General features: G+C 40.4%; 1 protein-coding gene across 3 annotated transcripts in view; it reads left to right on the top strand.

Annotated features, from left to right (window-relative positions):
- The window catches only part of LOC113022329 (kazrin-like), a 126,639-nt gene that overhangs the window by 90,875 nt on the left and 15,223 nt on the right, over positions 1–20,541 (top strand). For all 3 annotated transcript variants that reach the window (XM_026167608.1, XM_026167610.1, XM_026167609.1), the window contains exon 5: positions 11,040–11,147. In XM_026167608.1, the coding sequence (XP_026023393.1) occupies positions 11,040–11,147 (108 nt within the window). The remainder of the gene's footprint in view (positions 1–11,039; positions 11,148–20,541) is intronic.

Raw genomic sequence — 20,541 nt, 5'->3', positions numbered from 1 at the left:
GGAGGTCACCTTTATTAATTACCAAGTGTTTACACTGTAGCTGCAGGTATGGAAATCTTCAGTAATTGGTAGACATGCACTGTGCCAGGAAGAGACACCCGGTTTGTGGTGTGTGTGTGTGTGTGACTTGTGCTTGAAGCTTTGTGGTTAAGTTGTAAAACTTAGCTGGGATGCTAATTAGCTCTTCTACTGCCATTCAGCTAATTATAGTCTCATGGGGGCTGCTGCACTGACAGAGAGGAGAGGATCGAGTGTGGATACTTTGCTATACAGGAACTCTTTGCTGTTCTTTGATGTTGTAGGAAAGGGCGTAAGAAAGTGGTCAGCTCCCTTCTTTAGATTGGGCCTGTGCTGAGACATTACTCATTCTGAGCGCTGCATACTGCTGAGCAAAAAGCTGATTCAGGCTCTTATTGAACTGTAAGGCACTGCAAGAAGAAGGCAATGACCTTAAAGACTTTAGCATCCATTTTAACACTAGCTGTGAGTAGAAGTCATGGTGTGGATAGCTTACTGGGTCATTTTTCATTTGCTGAATGTTTCACCATTACAGTAAAACTTGCCAGTACACTGTGTAATCCATCACCACACCAGAGGGATGTAATGCTGTATAATATGCAGTATTTCATCCACCAACAATAATAGAGTGACTTTTCTATTTCTGTTTCTCACACTCATGCGTCCCTTTTTTAGATATCATTATGGTTCAAATGAATTAATGTGAAGGGCTCCTGTGTTAATCATTTAAGTTTCTTCTAGGATACTACTTACAGTTTTTTTGGGTCTGTTTTTTAAAAAAAGTAGACCATAGGCTCATCAGCCCGATTCTCAGGGATTCACATTCAGCTGCTCATTAATACAAATGTCTGATTAGTCAGTCACATGGAAGCAAATCTTTGCATTTAGGCATGTCGACCTGGCCAAGAGGACCTGCTGAAGCTCAAACCAAACATCAGAATGGAGAAGAAAGGTGATTTAGCCTTATAGGCTGTTGGTAGCGGTGGTGGTGTAATGTCAAAGTGTACCAACCGAGCAGCCTTTAAACACCACAGCCTAGCTGAGTATTTTCAGGAACATATCCATCCCTTTATGATAACAGTGTACCCGTCTTCTGATTGCTGCTCCCAGCACAATTAAGCACAATGTTTAAAAAAAAAAAACAACCTTCTCCACATCCACCAAATTTCAATCCAGCAGAGCACCTTTGGGATGTGAAATGAAAGATTCACATCAAAAACTGCAGCATTTGTGTGATGCTATCATGTCAATAAGGGTCAAAATCTCTGAGATATTTTTTGAGCACCTTTATGAATCTACACCAAGGTAAAAAGGGGGCCAACCCAGTACTGTCGAGGTGTACCTGTAAGTGCATGTTTGTTATAGCTCTTTCACTACTATAGAGAAAGGCACAAAGAGGATATTTTGTACAAAAACATTTTGAACTCCGAGGATATCAGCATGGTTTTTAAAAACTGATACAGCCTTGAGTTTGCTTCAGATAAAGTTTTGGGTGCTATCTTAATATTTAGCAAGAGAAATGATTACAGCAAACAATACCTTTTTTGGTCTCCAAATGGGCACCCGTGTATCACTGCAAGACAGATTTGTAAAATCTCCTTTAAGTAAAGTGAAATGAAGTCAATTTAATAGCACACATTCATCTCAAGAGTCTTGAGAATCTACAATAACTTCTATCCCCAAAAAAGACCCAAAGACAAAAGACCTGCTGGTAAATGTCGTTGTCATAAATGCTTGTTTTTCTCATCTGTCAGGTTCCCAGAATCATTGTGTGCTTGCCGATTTGAGGATCATTACAGCAAGAGAGCACAGTTTGACTAATAGCTCTAGACTTTGTTGTTGGTTCCAAGATAGCAAAAAAAAAACAACAAAAAAAAAAACACTTGTGGCTTACTGGGCTTTTTTCATATTATGCTTGGTGCCAGGAGCACAGCATGGTTTGTGTTCTCTCCGCTTTTCTCGTGCAATTAGCAACTATAATAGACAGGCATGGCAACTGTAGCAGGCAAGCTTTGTTTATAACAAGAGCAAGATATTTCGCATCACAATAACGTTTTTTTTAAATCAATAAAACATGTTGCCGTCAGATATGACTTTTATTTTTGCCCCAGCATAGCTGCAGCTGCTTTGTTTAAACTGGGGTTAGCTGAGTTGTTGTAAGTTGGAGGATATATTCAATTCTCTTTGTGGACTTTCTTCATTGACTGGTTGGCTACAGTGTTCTGTATCACTGTGGGTGATCTCCATCCTTGCATCAGTACTCAGCTTGTCTGGGCCCAGTGAACATTGCAGTCTCAGTTGTATTATTCACAAATTTAGCCTGTGCTTCTTTTGGTCAGTACTATGCATCACATACTACTAGAGCTATTATACTGTAGCAACTCTAATACAAAATCTCTCTGTGTTTCACACCAAACACAGCCTCCAAGTGCTATGCTACTGTGTTGTATTATTCAGACTGAATAGACTGAAGAGCTGCAGTGGTTTCCTCTGCAGAAGATGCTCTGGTCTTGCAGCAAAGCCCTTCAATCTGTCACCTTTTCTCATCTTTTTGATTCATTTGTTCGTTTTGGTTTTCATTTTTTTCTCACAAACTCATCTATAACTTACAAGCAGAGGTTTTGATAGTTTAGCCTTTGGTTGGATTGACCAGTATGGAAAAATAACCTGTTTACTTAAAAAGAAATGTGAATATTTTGATGGTAGCCTTTCTTCTTTCTCATTCCTGTAGGAGCTGGGATAGGTAGTGTGGCAAGATTACATATGAGATTTGTTTTTTTACTCAAGCTTAAGCCTATGGGGAGAGGGAAGTAAAATAAGTCTCATATTTTCCAAATATTCCCAAGCCAATCCTGGCCAGCTGTCGCGATCAGAAGGCAGTGGCACAAGGAATAGGAGGAATTTTTTTTATTTTTTTTTAAGTTGTGTCAGCGTTGGATTTCTTCCAGGCAGATTTTCCTGCTTAATCTTCACTTTAAATCCGTCCTCATCTAGCTTTCCTAGTCCAGCAAAGCCTTTGGGTTATGGCAGGGCGGATGATGCCCTGCAATGGCCAGCTGTGGCCCAAAGAGTCAGATGAGCCATACTGTGTGTGTGTGTGTGTGTGTGTGTGTGTGTGTGTGTGTGTGTGTACAAGCTCACATGTGATTCTGAGCATGTTTGCATGAGAGGAAACTCTTGCATGTGTCATTGTGTTCTTCCATTCGTCTGTTGTGTCCAAAGGATATTAATGTTTTTATTTAGATGAGAATTCATCTCATTTATCCAGCTGTATTGTGGGGAAAACCCTGGAATTCAGAGTTTGTTCTTGTTTGTGGTCACAGAGGATAGACCCATGTCAGATCCTGACTAATCCAACTGAACCTTAAGCACTGGATCCTCCTCTTCAGAAAGTCTGTCATGGATTAAACACTATTCTACTGAGTGTTTATGGGTTCACATCACTTTCATTATCTACACCATAATGAATTCCTCATTTTTCACTGGCTGCACCACAATAATACTGCAGTATTATTACAAATGTTTGATGGACCGTCATCTATCCATCCTATGCCTTCATCTGTAGCTATCATGAAGGATGATTCATTTATTTATTTCTTTTTTGTCACTGCTTGTCATTAAGCTCTAGTCTCCTGCTATTCCAGTTTGGCAGGTCAGCTCCGCGGTGATTATTCATCAGCCAGCGTTACTACTGAATGATGCACAACTACTGTAAATCATCCCATAGTGACTCCAAGGTTAGGTATCATCCCTTAACCTTGTTTTCCTGATGGTACTGTCATGAATAATGAACTGAGGTACTTTCCGTTCTCCTGAGCCCTTCAGCTGTTTTGGTTTCGACATAACAGCACAGCTCATTTTAATCACAGGGTTGAGCACTGAAATGCTGATATTGTTGTGAGCAGGTGTGGCAATTGGTACTGCATTGGTAATTCAAAAGAAGCTCATTCATATGTCTTTGTCGACTCTGCTTAAGCCCTCATTGTGGAGTGCACACATTTCTTATTTTGATGGCAATGAGTTGTTAGGACTACAGGAAATTAGAGTAAACAACCCTACAAAATACAGTCGGAGAGGAGAAAAGGCTCAGAAAAGGATTTATAATTTCAGTGGGTTTTTTCTGGCTGCAGGTCCTTTTTTGGAAAATAGGTGAAGGTCTCTGTTTCTTATCCTAAGAGGGATTCCTTTTTTAAGATATCAAATATGGATTACGAATCATTTGTTCACTACTTCAGAAAAAAGTGGCTGTATTTTTTTTTACAGTCTCATAAACTAGATAAAATAAGCAGATGGAAATGTTCAGATGTTTTATCTGCCGCAGTGATTTAAATACTGTAACCAACAGATCATTAAACTTTATCACAATGATGCAAAAATGTACAACCGCTATAAAACTGCAATGATGTGCAGCATTAGCCACGATGGGCTGCTACATGCTGAGATATTAAAGGGATAGCAACAATTTCTCAATGGTATGGAAACATTTGTGTGTTATATTGTGGAATAAATCTCCCTGTCAATCCCTGCGCTGAAAAAAGGAGTTCCAGTTCAACGTTAGTGAAAGGGGTTTGTGAAATTTTGGAGACAGCACACTTTTCTTGACTCTGTCCTTGCACACAGACATCATTAGAGTGAACAAAACGCAACAAACCTGCAGACGTCTAAGATGAGCAACACCGCTCATAACACCGGTAACCCTGGACGCTCATCTTCCCCAGGCAATTTCTCCTCATTGATGTAATTGATGTGTCCCTGAAGGGGCTTTTTCGCCCATGTTTCCTCAGGGCAGGCTGCTGTTGCAGGCTTAATGGCAACTCACAGACAGCATCCAGAGGCTATGGATCACAGCAGCCTTGGAGCAGCCTTTCAGGCCTCTGTTATTTGAGTGCCAGGAGTATTGATTCACTGTGTCACGGATTATTATAAACACAGATTAATAGACAGTAAGTTTTCAGCTCCGGGCAAAGAAAAAAACATTAGAGGAATGGCATTTTGCTTCAGTGGTTTGGCTACATGTTGGGGTTGTATAATAGAGATGTGACAGCTCAACCTTCAGTATATAGCATGCAGTTTCAGTTTTAATCCCCAGAGAAATCTTTCAGTTGCTTTTCTTATAAGGCGACGACTGTGTTGAATACTAAGTCAACTTTTCCTGGAAGAATTTCAGTGTTGTCATATAACTATTTGACATGTTTACAGCCTGAGTTTATGAACTCTTCACTCTTCTCTTGTTTTGTTTTTTTGAGTATTTTTTCAGTCATTTCCTTATTTCATTTGGTTCCATCATAAAAGTGATTTATTTTCAATTTCTCACTGCTATCTGTGTCGGAGGCTGTTAATGATACCTAACAGTGGAGGTGCACGGTGCTGCGGGAGTGTCACTTCAGTGTTCTGTACACTGGGATTTGGAAGCACTCTGTGTGTCTGTGCCTGATGATACCAGTAGGGACCCGTGAGCACTGAGGTGAGGGATGACCAGTCTCCCTTGTGAAATATTCAAACACTAAATATCCGACTTCAATCCTGTTGTCTTATGTAACCAGGCGGGGTTTTTCTGGCTCAGTACGATGCCAGAGGTTAGAAATCCAAAAGGCTTCATTTCATTCAGCTTTGCTAATGTATTCAAAGCCTGCATGGTGGTGAATTTTCATTTAAATACTGCTTGAGGTTCTTCACATTGTGTTACAGATTCTATATCCGATTCTTGCTAAATTATTGTGGCCAAAATATGTTATTGATAACAATATTGCCACCACATCTATAGAAAACAGCATTTTTGTCACAGTTAGATATTTCAGATCACGAAGTACATACAAAATTAGGGGAAAAAATCTACCCAATCGTACTTGGCCCTATGTGAAAAAGTACCTGTCCCCTTGTGAAATCATGAATTAAATGTGATTAAGCACATTACTTTGGAAAGCTGGGTTTAATTTTTCTAGCCACACCCACGCCTGATTACTGTCAGTACTGCTGAATCACTTAAGCAGAACCTGTCTGACAAAGTGAAGCAGGCTAAAATGTCCAAAACGCAACAGAACGACACAAAAATGGCAGAGAAATAAAGTCTATCTATCAGTTTTGAAAGGGTTACAAAGCTCAAACTCACTTGGGTTATGCAGCATGACAAGTTCACCACTGAATGGCTAAAAAAAATAAAATAAAATTAAGATTTTGGTGGGTCTAAGTCAAAAGCCGGACTCAAATCAGATTGAGATGGTGTGACCTTAAACAGGCTGTTCATGCTGAAAAACCCTTTAATGTGGCTGAATAAGAACAATCCTACAAAGAAGAGGGAGCCAAAATTCCTCCACTCTTATGAGAAAGACTCATTGCCATTTCTCAGAAACACTCATTACAATTTTTGGTGCCAAGGGCGGCACAACCTGCTATGAGGTTTAGGGAGGATTTTCACATTTTCACATAGGGTTATGTAGGTTTGGATAGCCTTTAAATGTGACAAGTGTGGATAAAACAAGAATACTAGATACTAGTTCATTACTATAGGTAATTTTGCTCTGATTGTCAGTACTTGTTTGTTGTATTACTGATTCATTTTGCACATAAAACATGTAATCTCATATCTCCTGAACATTTTTGTTCTGGTCTAGCGTTACTTAACATTCCATAATACTTTCTTTTTATAAAGAGTAGAGTACATGTGCAGAGTAAAAATGAGCAGCTCAAAACAAAAAAATCCCCTCACTATGTATAAAGAGGCATTGAATTATTGTAATTTAAACTGCACGACAACCTCTGTTTAGGATTGCAACTCATCTGCCTTAACAAAGACCATAAAGCCTTTCAGGGAGAATGTGTGAAAACAGTAAACATTACAATGAGCTTCTGTTCTCTATGAGCGACTGATCAGTCACTCACCTCTTAAACTCTGCCCCACTTTGCACACAATCAACAGCTTGTGTTTCCGCTCATTATAAATGACTGCAAGTGGTGCCCGTACATGTTTGTGTCAGTCACCGGCAATAATAAAACAGATCTGTGTGTCTGAACTCAGCAGGACAGTATTTTAGGGTGTTGGTATTCCACAGTAGCTACATGCTAATAGCTCTTATTTCCTTTCCGGTGCACTGATTGATACAGGAATAAATGCATCTGCCACATGATCGAGTGACTGCCAGAATAATTAAAGGTTAGCTGAAGGTGGGCTCTCTCAAAACTGATGGTAGTTGTCTTCTCATTCTGCTTCAGTACCTACGCTGGCTCCTGCTGAGCGTCGACTCTTTCTATCATGTACTGTTAATGCCATTATGGCTCCAAAAGCTGAGTGTTCACTAAGAGGGAAAGTTGGGTCACATGTTTGAATAGCTCCTCTGACTCTCAAACTCACCGCCTCATATTCTCATTAATAATTAGCTGTTCCTGAGTCCATTGTAATGCTGTGCTTCCCCCGCTGCAAAGAAGGCTCTTACATTTTTAAAGAACTCAATATAACTTTTGACTTAATAGGAAATAAAAATGCAAATTTTCTGCTGAAGTATTATGGGTTTGCTTTGTGGATGCTTTCTAATAGAAGGTAAATGATGCATAAAAGAAAACAATTTGCATTTCATATATATATATTTTGGCTTTAGTTTGTAATAGTGCATCTGTACCTGTAGGTGTGCCCTTAACAATTCATCTCAGTAGAAAGAGACGTTGTTTGCATATAACCAATCAAAATGTTTTTTGAACCACATTTGTGTAATGCCGTACTGTCACTCAGCTTTCATCAGCGCGCCTCCAACACCGGCAAAACACATTTATGAAAAACTGGGCTTCTTAAAAATGCATCTCGACGATCCTCAATCTCACAATTTAAACCTCTTGTGCAACATCAAACTGCCACAGGAATAAAAGTGTTTTAAAAACACATAGATCACTCTGTCAAAAGTGGTGCCTCACTCTGTCAGTTGGGAGCAAAACAGTTATAGTGTCTATAGTCAAAATACTCTCAATGTCGTACAATGGCCCACTACACAGCTGCGTGCCATCTGTTTGTCCTGTCACAGAAAGGAAAGACCACATTTCTGAAAAATCCATTTAATAATTCAATTCAATTTTATTTATTTAGCACCAAATCACGACAGCAGCCCCCCCCCCCCCCCCCCCAGGCAATTTATAGTGTAAGGTAAAGGCCCTACAATAATAAAGAGAAAATAGTGATTAATATTGAATCTTTTTGCCAACATGGTGGTTAGTACTGTTGCCTCACAGTAGAAGGAGTGTGGGCTGGTGTAGGTGATCCTAAATTAGCCCATAGGTGTGAATTTGAGTGCTAATGGTTGTCTTTCTCTCGCTCTCTCTGTGCTAGCCCTGCAGCAGACTGGTCACCTGTCCAGGGAGTGCCTTGCCTCTTGCAGCTGGGACAGGCTCCATTTCCCTTGCAACCCTGATCAACATAAGTAGTGAATGAATGGATAAATTACACTTAGCTGCTTCATTTTCAAGGTCCTGGAAGGCACGTCATGAGCACAGCCTGTGCTCTTCCTTTGACAGCAACCCAATATTTTTGTTGATTTGTGAAGTTTGGAGACTACATGTAACTTCAGTAGAGTGTTGACTGTAATTCTAGTGGACGCGTAGTTAGATTAGATCAGATGCGCAGTGTTTAAAATCAGGGAATCTATATTTTAAATATGCAGTGATGTTTGCAGTCCATTCATCGGTGTAAAAAATGTCAGTATATTCAGTCGACCAGAGAGAGAAGCTTAGCTCCCAGTCCAAAAATAACAAACAACAACAAAACAGTTCTCTCTCTTTGTCACAGGTTTTGAAGCAACAAAAACACGTTTTTCTTTAGTTTAAATGTTATTAAAATACCCTACCTTTTTAATAGTAACATTGGGCCTAATGACAAAATGGTATCATCACATTTAACTGAGAGATGTGAGTGACAAACACATTAACTTTATAAGACATAATTGGCCGAGATCACAAAGGGCAGCACAGACTGTCCCTTGTGGCCTCGGCTTGGGCAGCCAGGCTACAGGTGGACCTGCGCAGCTGGACCCTTTAATTTCCATAGCCTTTAACCTCTCACAGCTGAGGTCCAGCCAGGCCGAAATGAAGTGATTTGATAATCGCTCTCTGTGGTGCTCATTTGGGCCATGACAGGGTGTGTTCCCTTGAATTACAATGAACTGTACCTAACCAAAGCCCCTGTGGAATTGGTGGCCACTTAAATCAGTAAAAAGCTCAGAAAATATAATAAAGTACCAAGACAAATATCCAAAAAATGAAACATGCACATGGAGAAGGCAGATATTTAAATACTGCGTAACAGTTAATGATAATAAAATAGGGAGATACTATGGCTCCAGCAGAGGTATTGACATCTTTTTAAAAGAGTACAGAGAGCCAACACCCTTAAATAAGTATGGGCATAGATTATGTATTTGTCTCATCGCCAGCAGCTTCATCTTTTCCCTCTATCTATCCCTCTCATTAATGTTTGTGGTAAGAGCGGTCGAGCATGAGCCCGCCTGCTCTCCAATCTCCATATTAAAAATCAAAGAAAAGGTCAGCTTAACAACACCTAAACTGTTATTGACGGGTCAGGGGGATGGAGGAGGGGGAGAATGGAGGGGAAGGTCAATAATGCAGATAAATACTATAGGGTTGTGAAATTAAAACTGTCAAAATATGCAGATTAGGAGGGAAAGAGTGAGATCATTATTGAAGAAGAGTGGATGTGCACGTGGTTCTACTGTAGAAGGCACCTGAGGGTAGACAGTTATTGCTGTACTGAAGGAAAATGTCGAAATTTAGAAAATGCATTTGTATGTCTCTGTATCTGAGAGGAGAACCTATATTCATAGCCCCATAGAATGTATAAGGTAAGCAGGTTTAAAGATATTAAACCGACTGTGGGATCATAAGCCCACCATCATGCTCTACTTAATCACTCCCTGGTACAGTGAGGATATTGCTGACTCCCATAATCATTGTCATTTTATTTCATGCTTTAGACACCAGAGGTGGACCAGGAAAAAAAAAAGGAAGAAGAAGCTGGGAGAAAGGCAGTGAACTGGAGAATTTTGATGACTTAAAAACAAACATGTGCTCCCTCAAACCATTTTTCTTTGAAAAGGGGAGGAATGATGAGCAGATGGGTCTCTTTCACTGCAATTCACAGGAGTCCTCCTTGAGCAGTTCCATTAACCTTTTATCAATGTATGGAGCACAAAAGATCATTGCACAGGCACAGTGTCTTCTGGCCTTACTCAGATAGGCAGGGGGTGGTGGAATTTTAGTATTAATTCAACGACCATGCATCATTACTGATACTCATTCTGTGGTGTAATTGCTTTGTGGATCCCAACTGCAGTGATCTGTAAGAGAGAGACTCGTATTTTTTACATGTGTAAAATTCAGACGTCAGATTGCATTCCCTGATTTAACAGGCAGTCACACAGCGTTACATCAACATTTTATAGCAGAGAGTTTTGCTGACTAAAAATGGCATGGGTGGCACGGAGGAGCGTTGGTTAGCTTTGACATCCCACATCAAGAAAGGGTTTAAATTTCCTAATCTCTGGGCCTTTTTTCTATGGAATTTGATCTCCTCTGACTGTGTAGGTTTCCTGCAGGCTTCCTCCCACAGAACAAAGACATGCATGTTAGGTTAATTGTTATTTCTAAATTGGCTGTTGGTGTAAATGTGCTTAACTGTGTAGGATAAAGTTTTGCACGTGAAAAATGAAAATGTCCAAAATTTGAGCTTAACACAATCCCAGCAGTTGGGATGATAACAGCAAATTATCAGCAGCTGCATGGTAAAGTACTATGACTTTCCAATATCAAATTTCATAAAAGAGGCGGTATTTGAGTTTATTTAAAATACTTACATCTGTTTGGCAAGCCACTTTGCAACCCACCTCGACCCCAGCTCCTCACATTTGTGCTTTGATGCCTGCTCTGCGTGTGTGTGTGCGCTCCAGAACAAGAGCCATACAGCTCTTCTTTTTTGTTTTTGATTGATCCATTTCAGTAAAATCTAACTTCATCTCTTTCTCCTACAGATCCATCCATGCGTCACAGGCAGAAGACAGTGGTGACAGACATGTGCTACCCAACAGAAATATCCAGCCTGATGGACTTTGGCACACCAGACTGCTCGCTAGGCAAAGGTACTGCGGCGCTCCAAAAGACAAGATGTTGCCTTGGTGACAGCAAGAAGTGAGCATGGTGAAGACAGACACAGAGCTGTCAGCTTGACTTGTGGGTGCAATGGGGGGTTAAAGCTGAGCAAAAGGCTGCACAGGCTAGAGGGTGGTGAGAACAGTCAGATAACAGCACTTGGTGCCTGACCACGAGGGCTTTACCATCCATTACAGCCTTTGATTTATCGCAGCTAAATAACGTGTTTTGTTTCCCAATGCAAGACACAGAAGTGCTGACACCAAATTGGGAGACTCGATTGATTCTCAGAGAAAAACATTTCACTCTGCAAACCGCTTTAATCTGAATGGAACTATATTGATGTTTATTGCGCTAGAGTTACAATGCAGCATGCAGTTATTGCAGGGCTGCGTGGCCACTTACCTCCTCCAATCACTGCTGTCAGTGTGCAGCTCAGGATAATAGCCTCTGTCAGTTTCTGAAGTGCAGCAGTCAAAGTGACCAGTGTGTATCCGTGGCACAAAAGGTATCGATCATGAGGTCAATTGATTGTATGTCCATTGTTGCTTGTGTCCGTTAGTGTTTCTCATTCTAATGACTACTATTGTCCGCGCTTGTTCTCAAACCAGAAAGTCTGCACTGTAATTGTAATTCAGGTCTTTTCTTCCAAGTCTAAAGCCTCAAAGCTGGAAGAACATGCTCGGTTGCTGTTCGACAAGTCTGATGTCATTTCCATCGACAATGACCACCGGCTCTAGTGACCTCGGCCACTCATTCTCCTGCTTCTCCCACTGCCTATTGTTGTTTTGAGTTTTCTTCCTTTCCTCCTTTTTTTATACAGCCTGTACTCTCTGTAGGCAAGCTAATATTTTAATCCCACTTCATCCTAACTCTCTATCAGCACTCCCCAGTGCTGATAATGCAGACTGACAGGTCAACCGTTCTCTGCTGAGAGAAGGGAGAGCAATACAGCAGAGGAGAGTGGAGGGTAGAAAAAGAAGGCTTTTAGGATTTCTTCTTGCTTTAATGTTAGCAAAGCAAATGAATGGCATAGTGATACAGGGAGTTGAGCTGAAGAATAAGGGCACAGAGGAGTGGAAAATTTCAGACTGAAGAGGTGTCAGAATAAAAGCAATACTGTGAATAAAATTTGGTGTAGTTGCACCATGACTTTAGATTTATGAAGTGCTACATTTGATGAAAAAAAGTATCTATTTAAATAAAGACAAAGAAAACAGATATAGAAAGGTTCAAATATTAATCTAAGTGAATATAATTACATTATTATTAGATTGAATCATTCAAAAGTTCTAATAAACTAAATCAAGGATTTATGATGCAGGCCATACCCTAAACCCAAAGCATTTGCAGCATCTGCCTTTCTCTACAACGAGATAAATCTCCTTCTTTTTGATGTCTTACAATAACTGCCAATGAAGAGTTACTGTTGCAATCTTTACTCTGAGCTGTGATCGGACAGAGAAAATGAGCCTGGCAGTAATCCTTGAGGTGTCAGTGCGTGACTGACAGATCCATTGCCTCATGTGACAAGTATCTGGTTAGACCACATTTGATCTTTGGACGGAGTTAAAAAGCTAAGCATCAACCTCTGACAGCCGGGACAAACGGCGCAGCTGCTCTGAACTGCTGTCACATCTTTACATGCAAGAGATTTAACTGAAGTTTCTGTGACATACAAACACTCCTACACACACAAATATATTATGCTTACACTTTAGTATGCTAGTTATGTTGCTCAGGTGCTCATAAACTTAAGAAAAGAAAAGAAAGGTTTCTATCTAAGTGGGCCCTTTAGGCTGAATTAATTCAGGTACAGTCCTGTCTCTTTTCTTCAAATCACCTCACTGTACCTGCCTTTGGGTTTTGAGCCTGAAGAGGCTCGAGAAGAAAACTGGACCAGCCTTCACCTTATTTATTATTAATCTGTTCAAACACATCCCAGTTCCTATCTAACGTGGCACAGTCTGTCCTTACTCAGCACTGGGCAAAGACCAACCCCATCCCCAGAGGGTTAATGATAAGGTGCATTGCTCATACTAATGTTCTAATCTCACTGTGAAGAGGTAAGGCTGTTTAGTTTGAAGTAATTCGCCACTGTTGTGGTCCTTTTTCCTCCTCTTTAAAGCGCTTTATACTGAAGTTTAATTGGCTGTGTTTGGAGGGGGATTTGTTTTCCTTCCTATGGCCAAAACACACATTCGCATCCAGGAAGTGAGCACTGTACACTCATGTAGAGGCCCACAGAGAGTGCATAGCTTTCACAGAGGGGTGTATCCTCTTGCGTTCAGCTGGTGGAGTGTAAAAGCACACGCTTCACAGTGTTCTCGGCCATCAGGTGGGGTGAGAACGCCACTGACTCACCTGGCTCATTACCTGAGGGCCTTGGTGCAGTTTGTATTCCCCGCCCCCTCCACCCTCCCACACGTGTGTAGGAGGCGGAAGGTAGGAGGGGGGGATGAAAAGCGGTAGTGGGCGTGGGTGAATGTTGTCCTAGTTGCTCGTGGACACCTCGTTACGCAGGTACACAGAGAAAGAGGCTCGTTTGGTACGAAAGGGGGCAGGAAAGGTAGCGAGTTTCTCTCAGGGGATGACTTCCTGGTAACCTGTTTGGGTGGAGCCACAGAAAGCAGAGCTGGGAGCGGCCGGACCGGCAGCGCAGTGTGCGTGTGTGTGTTTGTATGTGAGGTTTGAATGGTCTGTGTGTGCACTGGCCGGGACGCATAGGTGTGCGTTTAATTATTATTTTTTTAATCTGCTATGAGAGCTCACACCGAGGCTGACAGTGGAGCCGAGCATAGCCTGTGCCGAGAAGGACATGAGGTCCGAGAAAGAGGAGGGGAAGGCCGGTGAGTGATCAATAGAAAATAGACGGTGAAAAAAGACTGTGTGTGCGTGCGTGTGTGTGTGTGTGTGTGTGTGTGTGCGTGTGTGTGAGAGGGAGAGAGAGGGTGAGTGAGTGGGTTTACTGTTCGTGTCCTAATGCGTGTGCTTGCCTGGACTGATTACATAATAGGAATATAAAAGTTACAACAAAGCTGATTAATTTCTGAAATTTCACGTTTGAGACTGAAATGATTTGTGATGCAGTGTAACAAGCGCTGCTGTAGGACACGCTACAATTGACTCAGGCGTTTTTATTTGGTACATGCCTGATTTAACTTAGGCGCCTACTTATTGTCCCGATGTAAAGCGTGGACTTTGTACATTTATTTGACAGGTAGACTATAGATTTATTCAAAACAATGTCATTAGTTTATAAAAAAAAAAGACATCTCCACTGCGCCTCGGATTGCTTTAATGCTCGATTAATTGGCCCCTTTATTCATGATCGATCATTATAATATTTGCTAGGTTAATCCTAATTGTTTTCTAGAACAAACAGAAAGCTAGTGAATTCACTGTAGCAGAATACACATTTGAATGTGCAGAAAAAATGTGTTTTTTTTAAGTAGTTAAAATTAAAAGTTACAGTAAACAGTTAATCAGCTCAGTTAGGTTTTGACAATCAGATCATAAATCAATTGACTGATTTCACCTGCTCTAATATTAAGTAATCGAACCAAGCTTCTCTTCTTGCCAGCTGTGATATTGAAGTGGTTCTCATGGCAAAATATTACAAATATTTTTGATATATTAATTATATGCCATGAAATGCTGTTAGAATTACTGAAGTCACATTGTTATAAAACTGATGTTTTTCCCCAATACTGTGTTATTATAAGTCTTACTTTTTGATCTGACTGTGGTTCATTTTTTTAATACTCATAACCACATGCCTTTTCCCTCCACTATAAAAGCTGATTAATTTAAATCTATTCCATATCCCAGGATTATTTATTTTACTTAAGTAAAAGTGACCTACATACTGTATGACACGTTTATATGGATGATCTTTTAATCTTTTACATTGTGCATGAACTGTGATGTTTCATCAAATTCATGTTCGGTATAAAGGAGTTTAGTAGCTCAGCAGACATAATGAAGCTGGCCTATAATCTAAGAGCTATGTTGGCCGTTGTGTTTGGATTCATTTAGGAAGCAGACGCACTGTATTATCCAGAAAACTGAAGAATTAAGATGCGTTATGTTTGATGGAAAATGAGAAGATCTTCTGCTATGGAGAATCTTTTCCTAGATGCCATGAAAAGGTTTCTTTGATGCTGCTGTGGGTGTGTGTCTGTGTCTGTCTACACATTCAGATGGACTTGTTGTGGTTGTTTATGAATCAATAGAGATGAGTTTCATCCCACAGTGTGTTGCATGACTCGTACAGGAGCTCATGTTTGCTGAAGCCTGAGGTCACCGCTCAGAAATTTGAAAGACAATGAGTTTGACCGACTGCACTGCAACGCACAGATTGTTCTTTTGCTGTTGCCGTCCCACTCACTGCGCTGTTGTGAAGTTATTCACCGAGGCCGTTACACACAGCGTGTGGCACATCTTTACATATAAAGTCAAGTTTGTTTGTTTTGTTTTCTGATTTCTTCGATCCTGTTTCTGTTTGATCTCCCTGTGAGCTGTAACTACCCTGAGCTAATCACAGGCCGTTATTGCTTTCAGCATCTCAACAAGTGCAACAGTTAACGAGTACAGAACGGGTAGTTTTTGCAGTGTTTTACATGATTTAAACTTGAGTAAGGCTTTTAATGTTACACACATAAGCTGCAGCCCAGCAGGCGCCACCTGCAGTTTGTGAGATTATTCAGGCATGCTCCAGGACATGAGGGACACTGTGTATCAAAACACGTGGATTTCCAGTTCTGCACGGACTAGATCCTGTTGTTCCTAGCAGATGTTAAGGCTTGTCTGCAGATTCAAACTGAGGGTTGTTCGCCATTTTCTTCTTCAGCGATTGACATCATGAACCCAACCTCAGACTCATTTTCAGTACTTTCTTTTCTTCTTCAGGATTCATAGTTTGTTGATATGCACAAGTCCATTTATGATTGGGACTTAAGTGAGTTGACAAAGTATTTGATGGCTTCTGGTTGCTTTGTTTCAGATACTAACATGGTGGCATGATGGTGACTTTACAATTTGATGGTAAACACCTCAGTTCATTAAACAATTTTAGTTTGCCAAACTGTTTCTTGACTGTAAAATCCTTCTATAAAACCACAATTTAAAAAAAAAACAAGGAAAGACATGTGATGTGTCTAATGGTGACCTTTTAGAGGTGCTAGTTGAAAGCATTTCTTCTCCTTGGACAAGCCATTTTTCTCCTTCCAGGCCTGTGGCCTTTCTCCAGAGCTGCATATTTATAATACTGACATGAGCGTGGTATCGATCTTCTAATCCTTCTCTTGTTAAGAACACAGGAGTATTTCCCAAACTGTCAAACTATGCCTTTAAAATAAATGCAGTATGAAATATCATAGCAACCTGACTATGTAGCATCTGTTAAATCCTGTGTGGCTTTACCACAGGAGCTTGTGCTTGATATCTAAGCAGATGTATCTGAGTGAAAACAGCTTGAGCAGATTGATTGGCTTCTCCGGTGTCTCACATTAGAACAGGGGGAAATTGTTATATATGGTTTAGCTTTAGAGGGATGAGGTCATTTTGATTGATTGAGCTGAAAGCTGGATAATAGTACATTCCCTGTACAGTCACTTCAGTTTTATTCCTTTGTCATAAACTGAAGGAGTGCCCTTTTCAGTTCCTTCATGCCAGCAGGGTTAAGTAATCACTGGATGATTCACTTTATGTAAACAAAACCAATGCACAGGGAAGGATGCCAATTCCAAGTGACATCGAGGGCGGATGCATCTCTTGACCATATTAAAAATATTTAAATTACTTTCAAGTTCTCGGAGCCTCCAAATGGAGCATCTTTGGCAGAGTGCCTAATCTGCACATTATAAACACGTGAATCAATTACAGCTATCTTCACTTGGCATCCTTGCACTGACCTCAGTTGTAATGTAACCCCCTCCCCCCCAGGCAATTAATTAATAGGAACGGTTCCTGATAGATACTGTATACTTGCACAGATGTTCATTCCAGAGTCTAAGCAACTTAACACTTACACTGTTTTCATTCATCAGACCTTGTTTTTGCACATTTGGCTTGAAATAAAATACTGGTTCTACAGCACAGTAATGTACCAAGTTTAAGATTTAATTTGAGTAGGATTGGTTTAGTATGGTCATTTTTAATGCTGTACTGAGCATTTTGTGGTACAAGGGTAAACGGCACACAAATTGCAGTTGTTTAAGAGTAGTTGCACGTTCAGAATCCAAATTTTATTTTGGGAAGCTGTGCATTGTTTCAGTATTAGATCATGCACAGGTCAGAGATTAAATTGAGGTTGAATTGTCTCTGAATGCTGGGAGTAAAGGTTTGAGAATCCAGGTAAATAATAACCAAAAAAAAGGAAAAAATCTGTCAGCTAGAGAAAGAAACTGCGGTTTGCTTGCAGGAAAAAAAATCATAAAGGCCAAACACCCGTTTATGACTGCACTAAATGTCAGGAGTGCTATCTAGGAAAGGAGAGCAGACTTGTGTCCTTGTCAATGATTAAGGGAACACGTTGTGTCCCTAACTAGAAGAATCGCCACGAAATGCAAACCCTGGGTAAGAGACATGAAATGAAACCAGATCTGTGGACCCATAAAAAGAAATCAATCTCTGACTCGTGAGACTTTCTATGTTGGTGACAAAGCAGCGTCTTCTGTCAAGCACTGTGCTTCACTGGAATCAACACTGACAGAAGCAATGGGATAAATCAGAGATGTACAGGAGCGACGTGTGTGCTCAGAATTGGCTAAATGTAACGAACCCACTGGGTGAAATTTCACCATTCATCAGTACAGCAATCATAAACATAGCTATAAATCACCCAACAACGAACTTTTCAAGTGAACAGCTGGAATATTCTAGATGTGCAAAGCTGGTAGAGACAAACCCTAAAAGACTGGCAGCTGTAATTTTAGCAAAAGGTGGTTCTACAAAGTATTGACTCAGAGGGCTGAATAATTCCGCACACCCCACTTTGCAGTTATTTATTTGTAAAAAATGTTTGGAATCATGTATGATTTGAATTTGTTATGTTAGTAAATTTTAGAAAACTACAATCATTTTGTATGTTTATATTTGAATTTTTGTATTAGCTGGATTTGTTATCTATAACCGTGTTGAATTATCGATTAAATGGTAAATACTTTTGTCAGGTAGGTTAAAGAGTCAGTAGCATGCATTATTTATGCGCAGATGTATTATAGACAAGCCAGGTGTAATAGCCTGACAGGGGAATGGACCTGACCCATACGTGCAGAGACTTTTTAGGATGCAACAGCACAGTGCTCAGAGTCTCCGGGTGTCAGGGCATTAGAAATAAGGTGTTTGCTTACATCTTTTTGATCTCCTGGTTTGAAGCTCATCAGTGCTTTTACTGCTATTTGTAGCTTAAGCATATCAAATCTGATTTAATGCTGCCCACACTCTCTATACAATCTCCAATCCATTTCCACACAGGTTCCTGCTGTGCCCATAGTACAAGTTGACAATAAAGATGCTAAATATAGTTTTGCTGATGATTTTACAAAAGCCACTAATCGGTGCAGCGTACCTATGCCATCCACCCACCCAACCTCCCCTTAATTTGACTCAGCAGGGTGCCCCTGAAAGAATGAATGTATTTACTTATGAAGCTTCTCACTCTCAGTCGTTTCTCTTTCTCTTGTGTCAGGCATGGGTTTGGAACTGATTGGTTACAGTCATTTAATAAATCTGTAAACACATGGTTTGGTTTTTCTGTCTGAAGTTGTAAAAAAGCTCAGAAGACTTCTAGAAACTAATCTGAACAGACATTTGTTCAATGCAGAATTGGAAGGAGGAGGCAGCGTGATGGTAGATTTCACTGTTGTCTCACAGAAAGAAGGTCCTATATTCAAATCACTGGCCACCCGGGGGCCACCTGGGGGCCTCTCTCTGTGGCGTTTGCATGTTTTCCTTGCGTCTGTGTGGGTTCTCTGAAGATACTCCAGCTTTTCTCCACAGAAGGAAGATGTTGGCCTCGAATGATTGTCTGTTTCTGTGTGTAGGGCCTGTAGTAGCATGGCCACCTCTCCAGGAAGTACCATGTCTCTCATCTTATGGATGGATGGAATTATTTGAATGGGAGAAAGGAATTGACAGGAAGGTGTTGTTTTGGAGTTTTTTTTCTTTTAACTTGACTTCCTGATTTTATATATCTGTAGTTATGCAATCAGCTGCAAGACCACACACTTTGGCCCCTTTTATCTGTCACTACCATGATGACATACTTGCACTGACGGGGCCAACACGCCTATGTTTATCCAAATATGCTGAGGCTAATGGGAATCAACCTAGTATTAGTCATAAACAAAAGTATGTAAAGATTTCATCCAGTGGTTCTTCAGATGCCAGAGATACCATAAGAAAACTAGTAACGTCACTCAGATACTCATGTGTATCTGTGCATCACCACTCTGATGAAGCACTCTAAAGTTATTTGCAATGTGACGCAAGTCACATGAATGTTTTGTTACTGACTGTATGCCTTGCATGGCTTTTAAGGTGTATTTTTCCTCCCTTTAAAGGTTACACAGTTACTTGTATGAGCTGAATCACACTGTTGTCTTCTCTCATGTCAGTCTTGCCCGAGCTTCATACCATAAATAGTGAAGGCCAGAGCTCAGCAGGCATGTGCGCCTGTTCTCATAATTTACTATAGAAATAGCCACCTTTAAGCTCAATTGCACACACTAAGTGCAACCATTTTCAGAAACTCAGGACACTATAAATATAAATTAAAACAGGAGGCATTGCTGTGCAAATAATTCAAGCCTTTCATTGAAAATAATACTAAATATTGAAACTGAAAAGCTCTTTTTCACCCCTAAATTTGATGCTGATAACATGATACAGGAAAAGCTTGGACGATTGCTTGGACGATTGCTACTTTACTGCATAAATTCTTCCTTTAACAATGCTATTTATAGTTCAGAGGAACTGAGCGATTTTTATAGTTTAGAGACTGCAATGTTGTCCTGTCCATTCTAGATGTGGGATTTCAGCAGCCCCATTGGCCTCTTTTGTCATTTTACAGCTCCCTGCTGCAACGAGGGCAGTTCAGCATCCAGACCCTTTTGTTAAGGAGTCTGGCTGCTGTAATATGGGCAGAATATAGTTTACTTATTTCAGCAAGACCATGGTAGAAGCCTTCCTTTAGAAAAAAAAAACATTGTTGGATTGGTAGCATAATGATGAATAGATAAAGATATGTGTATAGCGTTCAGCACCTCCATATCATCACCGACGTCAAACAATCTAGAACGGATCAGAAGATCACAGACATTCAATGTAGGCTTTTGGCCTTGTCCCTTTTAAACATTTTACACATTGGTGCAGTGGTTA

This window comes from Astatotilapia calliptera, chromosome 5, assembly GCF_900246225.1.
Source record: "Astatotilapia calliptera chromosome 5, fAstCal1.2, whole genome shotgun sequence".
Lineage (NCBI taxonomy): Eukaryota > Metazoa > Chordata > Actinopteri > Cichliformes > Cichlidae > Astatotilapia > Astatotilapia calliptera.
This window is presented reverse-complemented; position numbering and strand designations above follow the sequence as displayed.